We start from the raw sequence: 12,511 nt of genomic DNA, 5'->3' as shown, positions 1-12,511 counted from the left end.
ACAGCTAAGGTCAAGGTTGTTTGCTTTAGTTCTTACATTGTACATGGCACTGGACACGCTTCAGAAACTGTGCAAGCCTGTTGCATAGCCCTTGTCTGAGCTGTATGGAATTACAATATGTTAAAGTAATTGTTTAAAGAAACAGAACCATAGAAAATGTGTAGCTAATCCTGTGATATACGTTTTGGCTGGCGGCTATTCCGTGTCACTTTTGTTCCATGTTGAGGATGCCATAGTACTTGCATATGCCAAGGAATAATTTCCTGTGGATAAAGAGTACCAGGTATAAGAAAAATGTAAACATTAATGAAGTTAGGGAATTACATTTGGCAAAAATCTGCATCTCACTATGAAGTCTGTGCTAGGTCACACATCTTTCCTTTTCTCTCGTTCCTCCACAAATATATTAATAAACTGCAATAAGATACAGGTCAGTGCCCCGATTGAAGCATTATGCCCCCAACCAGAATTTTGTTTAATCCTGCATTTTTACTAAATGTGTTTAATGTTTTCTGGTTTGTCCCTGCCATCCTAAAAAATCTTCTACAATTATCCTCTATTCTTCTCTGATGGAAGCAGGCATTAGCAAATCACTTTCAAAGACAGATTTGCAGCTTTCTGCACCAGAGCTGGAGTGTTAGGAGTTTACAAAGAAAAAAGAATATAGAGATTCTTAGGAAACTTAATTCTGTTGCTTCCCCTTGGCTTTCGAATGATGGCTAAGTGGTTGAGCTTGTGCTTTGCATGCAGTAAGTCCCCGATTCAGTGTCCAGCACCTCTAAGTACAGCTTCTCCTGCCTGAACCCCTACCGCGGTTTCCTGAAAATAAGACATGGTCTTATATTAATTTTTGCTGCAAAAAACCCATTAGGGCTTATTTTCAGGGGATGTTTTATTTTTTTCATGTACAACAATCTACATTTATTCAAAGACAGTCATGTCAGCTTCTTCTGGTTGCTGCACAATGGTGGAAGGCAGTGTTTCACTTAACTGGGGCTTATTTTTGGGCTAGGGTTTATATTATGAGCATCCTGAAAAATCATACTAGGGATTATTTTCAGGTTGGGTCTTATTTTCAGGGAAACGGGGTAGGACTCCTGAAAAACAACAACATCTGCCTGAAACCCTGGGGAACCAGTGCCAATCAGTTGAGGTAACAGTATTGGACTGATGGTCTGGCCAGTATAAGGCAGCTTCTTAAGTTCTGGTGCTTTTTCTGTTCTTGTGAGTCAAGGATTGTGTATAGCATTGCAATCAAGGCTTGAACAAAACAGAATACTTCCTTGGCGTACAGGCAAGGTTCCCTCTAAGGCCCGTACCCATGCGGCCCATCTCCCTCTGTGCAGCTTTCCTCGTTCTTTTTTTAATGATAGTTTTTAGTCCCTTTGGTTACAATTGTGACAGAACCAGGCAGAGTTGCATATGTGCGTGAGAGAGGCAGAGCCCCACCCAGTGGGGCTGAAAATTAGAGGGCACGCTGAGTACAGCTGTTAGAATCACCCACCAACATGGCCATTGTCTATATTAGTTATGGGATTCTGAGATGTAATCTTAGAAAGTAAATGTTCCAAGCTCTAGTTATAACCTGCCTCTGGCAAACATCTGTTTTCATGACTGGCTCAATCCTATGCTTTGCTGAGGAGCAGGCATGTCTACTTCTTAGCAGAGCCTATAATACTATTCACAGTCCTACGACACTTGAGTGCTTCCTCTTCTCCTACCATTGTCTTGTTGCGAAAGGGGCTCTTCTAGAATTTGATGGCTACTCGTTCTGCCTGCCTGCCCGCCTGCCCCCGACACATTTAGAAATATTTTACATTATACTTGCCTGAGATACAAAATCATGGATTAGGACCACAAACAAAAATTCAAGGTAATCATCATTTCTTTTCTGAAAGTAAAAAAAGTTACTTTAATTAGTAGAGCTATTTAATTTCAAAATTATTTAATGAGAATGAAAAGCTAGAGGACCGAATAAACTAGATCTAAATTTTATTTTTCCATTTGAACTATATAAAATCTGAGAGACAACATCCCAAAGTTTAAGCTGTGTGCGTTGCTTTCTTCTGTTTCCTCATTTAAAAAACAACACGCACCAACTACTAATAACTATAATATCTTCACAAGCAATTTTTCTTCTTCTTTGAACAGTTCAACAGGATTAGAACGGAGTCATCTTTTATTGTGTCTTTAATATTAACTCATTATGGAGACTTCTTGCTTGGCCGCTGTTCCTTTGGGTTTTTAGTTATCTCAGATCCTTTAAGACTTAGTCAGAACTTAGAATTTACTAACTAAAGACTTTTGAAAGACCACATATTGTAGGAAACATCTTCTCTTCCTTTATGTATTTCATACAAAAGTTTAGGAACATCAAATGATAAAATTTTGTGTTTGCCATTTGTAATAATTGTTTTTTCAATATTCAGGGTTTTATTTTAATCCCCTAAAGTAATTGTTAACCAAAACAAATGTCATTCTCCAGAAGGATTGTGGATGATGGTCCTAGCAATAATAGTAATAAGATAAAGAATAAGAATTGTAATTTGCACTACCTAACTGAAATTGTTCCAAAGCAGCTGTGAATACCATGGCATTTTTGCTTAGTGTTATACGACACTGACCATGTAGATCTAGGCAGATGCAAATTAGCGCAGCTGTACCTAACGAGGGTCTGGTCCCTGGGTCCAGACCGTCCACTCACACATCCTGCTGTGGTGTTGATCCCGCTTGTGGGAAGATTAGGGAGTGGGAGGTGGATCTCCCTGCACAGTTACTGAGTGGCCAGCTGAGCAGAGAGAAAGAGGCTTCCTAGTGCCATTGGAAGGACAAGCCTGATCAGCACCGCAGCAGGATGCCTGAATGGACAGTCCAGATCCCGGGTAGTTGGGACCCTTGTTAGGTCCAGCTGCGCAGGGGTATTCATATACAGTGGTGCCCCGCATAGCGACGTTAATCCGTTCCAGGATTAGGAAACATTGCAATGCGATCACTTTTGCGATCGCAAAATCCGCATCGCTATGCGGATTTGTCGTTAAACAAGGCACTCGTTATACGAGGCACCACTGTACAAATATCCCCATCTCTAACGCACATTCATTACCATATTTTTCGCTTTATAAGATGCACTTCCCCCCCAAAAAAGTGGGGGGAAGTGTGTGTGTCGTATGGAGCGAAGCTAGCGATTTTGCCCCCACTGGCCCTGTGGGGGGGAGCCTCCCAAGGGTCCAAGTCTGCCTTCCAGGACCCTTGGGAGGCTCCGCCCACCCACCCCCACCCCCACGGGGCCAGCGGGGGCAAAATTGCCAGCTTCCAGGAACCTTTTGAGGCTAGGAAAACCTCAAAAGGGTCCTGGAAGCTGGCAATTTTGCCCCCACTGGCTCCATGGGGGATGGGGGGAGCCTCCCAAGGGTCTGAGTCTGCCTTCCAGGAAGCTTGGGAGGCTCCCCCCATCCCCCACGGGGCCAGCGAGGGCGAAATTGCCAGCTTGGAAAACCTCAAAAGGGTCCTGGAAGGCACTCTCAGATCCCTTGGAGGCTTCCCCCACCCTCACCCCCGCTGGCCCAGCAAGCCAAAATTCCCAGATAATTTTTTCCCCTGTTTTCTTGTCCTAAAAATTTGGTGCGTCTTACGGAGCAGAAAATACGATAACAAATACTGAAGGAATTCCAAGCTCTCAATAAATAACACAATACTGAGATGTATTCCATTTTTTAAAAAATTGAAACAGTGTCTTCTCAGGCAAACTCTTATCCTAGTATAAAGCTTGGATCCCAAAACGTGTTTTCACATGCACACCCTCCACTTCAACACAAAAGAAATGAGTCAGGTTTGTAGAATGATTTTGCAATCCCAGCAATGAGTTAAGACTTTTTTGGGCAGGTATACCGGACGGTTTGAGAATATTAGGTTTAGGAGATCAGAGAAACAGGCACAGATTCGGGATTAGAGAATGCTAGACAATTTGTTGGGCTTTCTCATGAAAGCATTTCTCATAATTTGATGCTGCTTCCAGGTCTATCAAGGCAAATACAAGCAAGTATTGTGGTTAAGATTTTGTGGAGACACTTGCCAGATTTATATGCTTATATTTGGGTAGGATTGAAAACACCAAGGATACAAAGAACGGAAACGCACAAGATAAAGATAGCAGTGATTACTTTAGCCAGTTAACATGAGGAAAGCAGTAATTGGGTAACCTTGTGCTGATGAGCTGCTTAATATATGTGATGTGATAAAAAGTGTTTCTCAGTATTTGAGCCACAAGAGCGAAAACTGAATATCCTGATTATCATAATTTTCATAATTTAGGAACCCTAGATTCATCAGGAGAGACTGGCCCAATGAGGTAACAAATGGAGTACAGTATTTGGGATGGAGGTTTATATATGCAGTGCATATGGTTGTAGGCACCTAGTGAAATGAGATACAGAGATAGCTGGTGAACTTTCAGAAGAATCATAGAAAAGTGAAGTTGGAAGGGGCCTACAAGGCCATCAAGTTCAACCCCCTGCTCAGTGCAGGAACACAATCAAAGCATATCTGTCAGGTGATTAAGTTTTTCTTGAATGCCTCCAGCCTTATTAACAGAGGCAGTGAGGACACTGGTTAGGTTGTTGCTTTTGAAGTGTTGGAATAATGACTTTTGCTCTTAGGAAAGGGTTGTGCAAGGGGCCAGAGTTCTGCCAAAACAAATGACTTTTTGGCTATACAAGACAGGAGAGAAAAACAGCTTACTAATATATACCGTGTTTCCCTGAAAATAAGACAGAGTCTTATATTAATTTTTGTTCCAAAAAACCCATATTTTCAAGGGATGTTTTATTTTTTTCATGTACAACAATTACATTTATTCAAATGCAGTCATGTCATCGTCTTCTGGTTGCTGCACAATGGTGGAAGGTGAGGTTTTAACTGGGGCTTATTTTGGGGGTAGGGCTTATATTATGAGCATCCTGAAAAATCATATTAGGGCTTATTTTCAGGTTAGGTCTTATTTTTGGGGAAACAGGTGGTATGAGACAGTTAAATAGGTATACAGACAGATGCACATATGCATATATTAATGTACTATAGCATATATATCATATATATGATACTAGTGTGTATATCATGAATGTATGCATATATCCATATGCTAGTTTTTCTCTGAAGTACAGTGGTGCCTTGCTTAGCGATCGCTCCGTTGAGCAACGAAATCGCTTAGCGATGGGGTTTAAGCGATCGCTTTTGCGATTGCTTAGCGATGGTCCCTATGGGGAAAATTCGCTTTGCGATGATCGCAGGGAAGCGATCACCACAAAGCCCCCATTTTCGGCCAGCTGATCAGCGGTTTCAAAATGGCCGCTAGAAAAACAAAATGGCCGCCCGCTGTGTTGCCTCGCTTTAGAGGCACTGAAAATGGCTGCCCCTATGGAGGATTTTCGTTTAAGGTTAGTTTTGAAGCCCATAGAAATGCATTAATGGCATTTTAATGCGTTTCTATGGGCTTTTAAAATCCGTTTAGCGATGAAATCGCTTAGCAACGTTTTTTCCTGCATGGATTAACGTTGCTAAATGAGGCACCACTGTATTGTGTATAGCTAGACATTTACTTTGTTTGGCAAAACCAGGTCTTTCCTGAAAGTGAGTATCATTGCTTCAACATTTCCAAGACAGTAGCCTCACTACTGTGCACCAGCTGACATACTGGCTGAAATTCTATTGCACAGCTTCACATCCAGTGTGGGGTGACATCATCACAAGCAGCAAAATGCCACTGGTAAAAGGCAATTTCAGATGCACACATCTTTTACACAATGCGACAAATTATGTGCACTGTGAATCACCAAAGGAATCCTTTAATCAGTGATTTCCTGATGATGATTTCATTGCTGTGTCGCATGCAGAGCTGTGCAAAAGTTTTCAGCCACTGTTTCTATTAGCTAACTTTTTGCCTGCTGCCACAAAGTTATAGAATACACTTAGGAGGTTCAGTTCCTGTATTAGCAACTCTGTTGTGACTTTGAAAGTTCATTATCTTTTCTGTATCCCATTTTGCTTGGTTCCCACCTTCACAACCTTGTTCCACCGTGTAGATAAAGCTACGAAGTAACATTATATTTCTTATTCTAGAGGAAGTAGACTGTAATCAACAAAAGCCTACCCAGGAACATTTCTTAAAAGTGCCACAATACTTTTGTTTCTTATTTTACATGCTGAAATAGCTTAACACAAACACCTCTTTGAAAATTATCTAGAGAAGTGTCTGTAGAATATAGCTCAGGACTGTTGTCACACAGATTATCTCACAAATGGCTCCTTCGTGTAGGAAAATGGAAGAATTTAAGTCATTTCAGAGTGGGACTAACTTACCACTTGCTTGACACTTTCAACTTGTGCCATTTTGAGCCAGGTTTCTTCTGTTGAATTCTGCCACATTACGTAACTACAGGCAACCCATGCTAAACACCGAACAGGCTCCATTTCTGCAGACACATTTCCGTAACTGTCTGGAAAAAGCAACAAAGTTCACATTGAACTGGTGAAAGCCTTGAGGCAGAAAGAAGCTTTTTTAAAGATTTAGTCTTAAGCACTATACAGTAGGAGCACAGTATCTGTGGGAGATCAGTTCCAAGCCCCCCTCCCGTACGGAAGTATCGAACGCTATACATTGCATGGTCTCTGGCTCCTTTTAGTGGCCAGTTCTGCTAAATAGACCGTGGAAATATATATATGTATTTCTGAGGTTTTTTACTTAGTATTTTCAGGTAGCGGATAAATGAATCAGTGGACACTGATCCCACAGATTGGGGGGGGGGGTTTCCTAATGTATATAAACTGGCATTTCACAAAAATTAAATGATTTACAGGTTAGTAAAATGGATACAGATGCATGAGTTTGTGTCAGTTTTGCATAATGAATGGAGATGGTTGTGCATGCATCAGTTTGCACAGCTTACATGCTCTGGTCTATGTCCAGAACTTAGATGTGTGTTTGGCACCTAGATAAAGTAGGGTGGGAAGGAGCAGGTCTAAGCAGTTTTTTTAAAAGGAGTGGGGTGGGGTAGCAATCATTGCTAAGACACCATGATTGGAGCCCTGAGGATGAACCCATGGCTGCCCCATCTAAGAAAGTCCTGCATTTATTTTTCTGGAAGCATATGAGGACACATATCTGTTTCTCCCTAAAGACAATAAGCATGCTCTGTTTAAAATGAACACAGATTCTGCAAATTCTTCCTTGCATACCATCTTTTGCACATGCAGGTTAACTGCTATGACCTTTGGGTAGTGTAGGCGGCATATAAGTTAAATAAATAAATGCAGTCTTTTAAAGTAGTTATTTTTTTCTGGCACAAATAATACCCATTTGTATAAAACAAACTTTTATGGACTAGAAGCCCACTTCTTCTTATGCACAGAGCTTATCTGAGTTGGCAGGCGCCCACACACATGCACACACACGTGTGTAAGAAGAAAAATGTTAGCAGTCATGTCCGATAAAATTAGATGCAATAAACATTTATTTATTGCACCTCATTTCCACCCCACATCACCGCAAACGTTTTACCTGCCAACTGATGATGCCATTCTCTGTGTCTAATGAAGTGGACTCTGTTCTGTTGAAGTATATCCCATAATAAAATAGTTGTTAAGATAGTAAAACACTCTTGTGTTGAAATAATATTGCAACATAGCCCTGAATATGGTTTGAGACTTGCCTAGCAAGCTGTAATTGCTTAGAAATTGTTAGCTGTTAGCAATGGCTTCCTTTATCATTTCAAACCATCTAGTGATGAGCTAAAACTGATACAATAATAACTAATAACTGGTCTTTGTGCCCTTCTGGTGTAGTAAACTCAGATGCTTAATGCTTCCAGAAGTGGAGGACCATAGAGAAACAAGGGGTGGGACTTTATCAGTGAACGTGGGAAACACTAGTATTTTTTTCAAAAGGGAGAAAAGCATAAAGGGATTAAACAGTCTTGCATATGAGTTGGGAGAGACATCTGGCTGGAACCCAGAACACGTCCCATTTGTGATCATTTGAACAGATATTAAGTGTAACATACAGTAACAGAAAACTTCATCATTTTTTTTAACCTGGAATATTTTGTGCCTCTAGTGGTTCAGACAAATTCTTGATCCTGCTGTAGAATTTGTTATCTGCTTGCTCTGTGTTAGTTCCAAACTCTCCTTCCACCGTATAATGCACCTCAGGAGCAACGTGTGGGTCTCCATGATGATAAAGAATTTCAGCTGTGCAGTTTACAGGGCTGCCCTGTTGCAGAAATAATTGGACCAGTTTAAAACTTCAGTTCAAGATGCTTATATTTTCTAATGAGAAATCCATTTTACTTCCCTTTTGCTTACTGTGAGCCTGATATTACCAATATAAGGTGAATCACCATTCTCACTGCCACACATTTCCCTTACCCAAATCCTAACTTCATATATCATCCTTACCATTTTCTTTGCATGATATAGCATAAGTGTGAGATAGATTAAGCTGAGTGAGTCACTGGCTCACTTGGTATTTGAACCTAAACTTCTCAAGCCTAGCCACTAGATCTCACTAACTTTTGTGCCTGGGTGTTACACAGATTGTACTATAGTATTCTCCTGCTGTGGAATTATCCTATGGTGGTTCTTCAAGCGGCAGGGCTGCATGCACTGAGATGGCATGTATCAAAGCCATTTATTTAGAAATAACAGGAGCTTTTTTGTAATACCACAACTTGCATATCCTGTCTAAGGATCATCATTACCAAGAGCTCACAGCTCCATTTTTTCCAAGGTGAATGTTTGAAATTGACATGTACTGTATAGGTAAAATAAGATGTCTGTTTTAGAAAGAAGTTTAAAATCTACTCTATTTGAAAAACATTATTGATGATCAGGAATTCTGGGCAAGTGAAATTACTACATTCTGTCTTAAATCTCATTTGTAGTCCCAACAAGAATAGACCTGCTGAATCAGGTGTTGAATGGCGGCAAGTCAAACACTTGCATAAGTTATTGATTCCCTAGTATACTCTAGTTGGAAGAACCAGTTGAATACTGAACTCTGTTTATAGTACAAGATTCATAGCAGTAAGTCATCAAATTATGACCATGCCTGTATGAAACAGCTGCAGCCCCACAGATTTTCATCAGACTCAACTTCTATAATCCAAATTGTTAGAATTAGATGTACAGACAGAGGACTGCCCTGATTCTCTTCTATACAATATGATACTTCAACACCACCCACCCCACTCCCCACAATATATTAAGTGTATAGATTGAACACATATATTCATTCAGATGCTGCAAGGACTTTTGATAAAATCAAATTATATTCTGAATGCTTTCTTTAGAGCCAACTCTTCCTTCACTTTGATTGGTCTTGTAGATTTTATCCAAATAAGATCATAGTCCAGAAAAACAAACAAACACACACACACACACACACACACACACACACACACACACACAAAGATATGAAAAATAGTGACAAGGCCCTCACACACACACAGACACACACACACAGACACACACACACAGACACACACACACAGACACAAAGAAAGATATGAAAAATAGTGACAAGGCCCTCATGAAACCCAGCTTGCAATAAACAAAAGAGAACTCACTTTTTGAAGGATTTCTTCCATTGAAAACTTAAGTCGATATTTATGCCCAACACCTGGAACAGCCTGAAGTTAAAAAAAAAAGCATCATGTTGCTTGCATTTTCAGACCAGATACTGTATGGTTGAAAAATAGGAAATCTTGCAATTGTAGAAAGCACACCCACCCCCCATATAACACACACTTCAATTCCACTGATTTCAGTAGAAGAGTTCTGCATCAGATTAACCCTCTCCTGGTGTAATCCCTGGGATGTAGAAGGCTTTAGTTTAGCTGGACTCCCCCCTCCCTCCGCCCCCATGCTTACAGGCAACTGCCAGAGCCTATTGATATCATTTGCAGACATGATCATGATGAGGAGAGGAAACTTGCTGAAGATGCTTTGAGAAATGTACTATTGGAACTGTCAAAAGTTGAGGGGTTTTGTTGTTGGTTGCAAATAGTGAGGGGGCCAAGGTTGGTGCAGTTGTGGACAGGTGTCGTTTTTAACCCTTTAGGCCAGTGGTCCCCAACCTTGGGCCTCCAGATGTTCTTGGACTACAACTCCCAGAAGCCTTCACCACCACCTCTACTGGCCAGGATTTCTGGGAGTTGAAGTCCAAGAACATCTGGAGGACCAAGGTTGGGGAACACCGCTCTAGGCCACTTTTGAGCCCCACCCCATTTGTTACACTTGCAGCTCTCATAGGTTGGCGGTACCAAATAAGGCTGGTGGGTATTGCAGTCGGACATCTAGAAAGCCACAACCTGTTCATCTGGAAAGCAGAGCAAACAGTTGTAATAAGATCTTTTTAAAAAATTATTTGCTTAGCATTTATACTGGCCCTTTGCTGGGTAAGTCTTGGATAATACTTTAATGTTGCAAGCAGTTACAGTGGTTAAATTTCTGCCTGTAGAGAGCGTGGGAAACTAGAGCCCTTAGGGGGAAGCTGCTATTGCTAGTTAGTGCCAGCTAGGATCAAAGCCCCCGTTCCAATCGATTGCCGAATAAAGAAAACATGCATGGTAAATCCCATTAAGCCAATGGGTCTGCTTTAGAGTTTGGCCTAGCAATAGGATATTGCCTAGGAGTGTAAACCTGCCGCTGTCCAGATTTGGGACCCTGACTGGCGCGCAGAGCGTAGGAGAGCCATTGACTCCCGCGGAGATTTCTGCAGGCTGGGTTGTATATGTATTGGGTGGCTTCGTGGGGCCGGTGCCTTGCAGTGGCTCCAGGACCGCGTGGCCACAGCACACACGCGCGCACACACCCAGCCACACCCAGAAGGAGGGGGGGCAGAGAGAGCTTGAGAGGGACGACTTTGCGTTGTTTTCGCCAGCAATGGCGTGGATGATGATGGGGGGGGAGGGGGAGGAAGCGCCCCTCTTTACCCGGGCCGGCTGCTCCGGGCTCTTCTTCGTTAGCGGCGCGATGGGCGCTTGGGTGACTTTGGCTTCGCGTCTTTCCAGATGGGATGATTTTGGAGCCCCTCCGAGAAAAGAACCCGGAGAGGGTGATTGTCCTTCCCATCGGGAAAAAATACGCGGCGGAGGGGGGAGAGAGAGCGAGAACCCCCAAGGCCCCCGCCCGCGAACAGCGGCGCCCTCCGCCTGCCTTTGTCTGGTGGACTCGGGGGCCCCTCTGACTCGCGCCGCAAACCATCCGCAGCGGTGACTGCGAGGGGAGCAGGTGCCCCCTCCCCGGGTGTGTATAGGGGTGTGTGTGTGGGGGGGGGTTCCTCACCTCGCGGCTGGCTTGGCGCACTTCCCGGACGCCGAACCGCTTGCTGGGGCTGCCGTGCTGGTAGTTGATGTAGTTCTCCACCACGCCGGCGGCTCGGGTGGCCGGGTAGTGGGTCGGAGGGATCGCCTCCATGGGGCCCGGACGCGCCGAGGATGGCGGGGCGAGGCCGCGGCGGGGGCGGGGAGCGCTCCTGCCTGCAAGAGCGGAGAGGTCGGCCGGGCCGGGTCGGGCTTGGGCGGCGGCAGCAGGAACCGCGGAAACGCCCGGTGGCGGCGGTGGCGCCGAGCGGGAAGCAGGAAGCAGCGGCTGGAGGAGGAGGAGGAGGAGGCAGAGCGCCGGCTGCGCGGGAACTGCGCGGGGGCAGCGGAGCCACATCTGCGCGCCGGGGAGCCGCATCGGGGCCCTCGTGCGCGGCGCCGACTCTCCCTTCGGTGGAGAGGCGAGAGGCGGACTCGGGAAAGGGGCCCGGAGCGGTGGAGGCCTTGGAAAAGGACCCGTTTGGTCCAAATTCCAAAGCCACTGGCCTCGAGAAAGTCCGATCGAACCGCGCTTTTGTACTTTCCCCGATTTTTGGCGCTCAGTTCCCAAGGGCGCAACCGGCTGATAAACCAGGGTGCTTTGACACCTCTTACGGAGTGACCGTCGAATCCCGGTAGATTTACCTGGAGCAGAATCTGACTCAAATCAGTGGACATCACGGGCCATTTCTTTCGATAGTGCAAACTTCTAGAGAAGTTTCCTACTTTGCAAGAAGGAAAGCCCCACTGAACTCGGCAGGACTGCCTTCCAGCTTATATCCAAACGAAGCCTGGGGATCCAGATCGCTGCCCAGTTCTAGCCTACCATACAGGCTGGTTGTGAAGAAAAATGTAGCTGAGATAACTTTGTGAGGTTTGTGAAGAGTGGTTAGTAAGAGAACAGTAAGAATCTGTAGTTAGGCACAAACTTTGATAGCTACGGTAACAACCTGATGCATTCTATTAGCTATTTTCTACTGTTTCATCCATTGGGGAATATTAACTTTGTAGGAATGAAAATCAGAGATTAAAGGTGTCCTAATGTTTTGTGCAGCCTAGAGTAATTCCAAAAACAAATTTTGGAAATGAAATACTGAAAGAAAGGCGGATGGGTAAAAATCAAAGAATGTGATGTTTAGAATTTGGCTATGGCAGTG

The 12,511-nt window shown here is 43.7% G+C and overlaps 2 protein-coding genes across 2 annotated transcripts in view; one reads left to right on the top strand and one right to left on the bottom strand.

Annotated features, from left to right (window-relative positions):
• GFM1 (G elongation factor mitochondrial 1) overlaps positions 1–12,511 on the top strand; it is a 47,911-nt gene that overhangs the window by 28,006 nt on the left and 7,394 nt on the right. The window lies entirely within an intron of this gene.
• LXN (latexin) lies at positions 11–11,779 on the bottom strand. Its single transcript, XM_072996127.2, has 6 exons — positions 11,338–11,779; positions 9,618–9,680; positions 8,086–8,263; positions 6,355–6,491; positions 1,829–1,891; positions 11–263 (listed from the first exon to the last, which is right to left on the bottom strand). Exons 1-6 carry the CDS (start codon positions 11,731–11,733, stop codon positions 165–167), a joined length of 936 nt encoding a protein of 311 aa, XP_072852228.2. The 5' UTR covers positions 11,734–11,779; the 3' UTR covers positions 11–164.

The sequence above is a fragment of the Pogona vitticeps genome, chromosome 3 (assembly GCF_051106095.1).
Source record: "Pogona vitticeps strain Pit_001003342236 chromosome 3, PviZW2.1, whole genome shotgun sequence".
Taxonomy (NCBI): domain Eukaryota; kingdom Metazoa; phylum Chordata; class Lepidosauria; order Squamata; family Agamidae; genus Pogona; species Pogona vitticeps.
The sequence above is the reverse complement of the archived record's forward strand: the minus strand, read 5'-3'. Positions and strand labels throughout refer to the sequence as shown.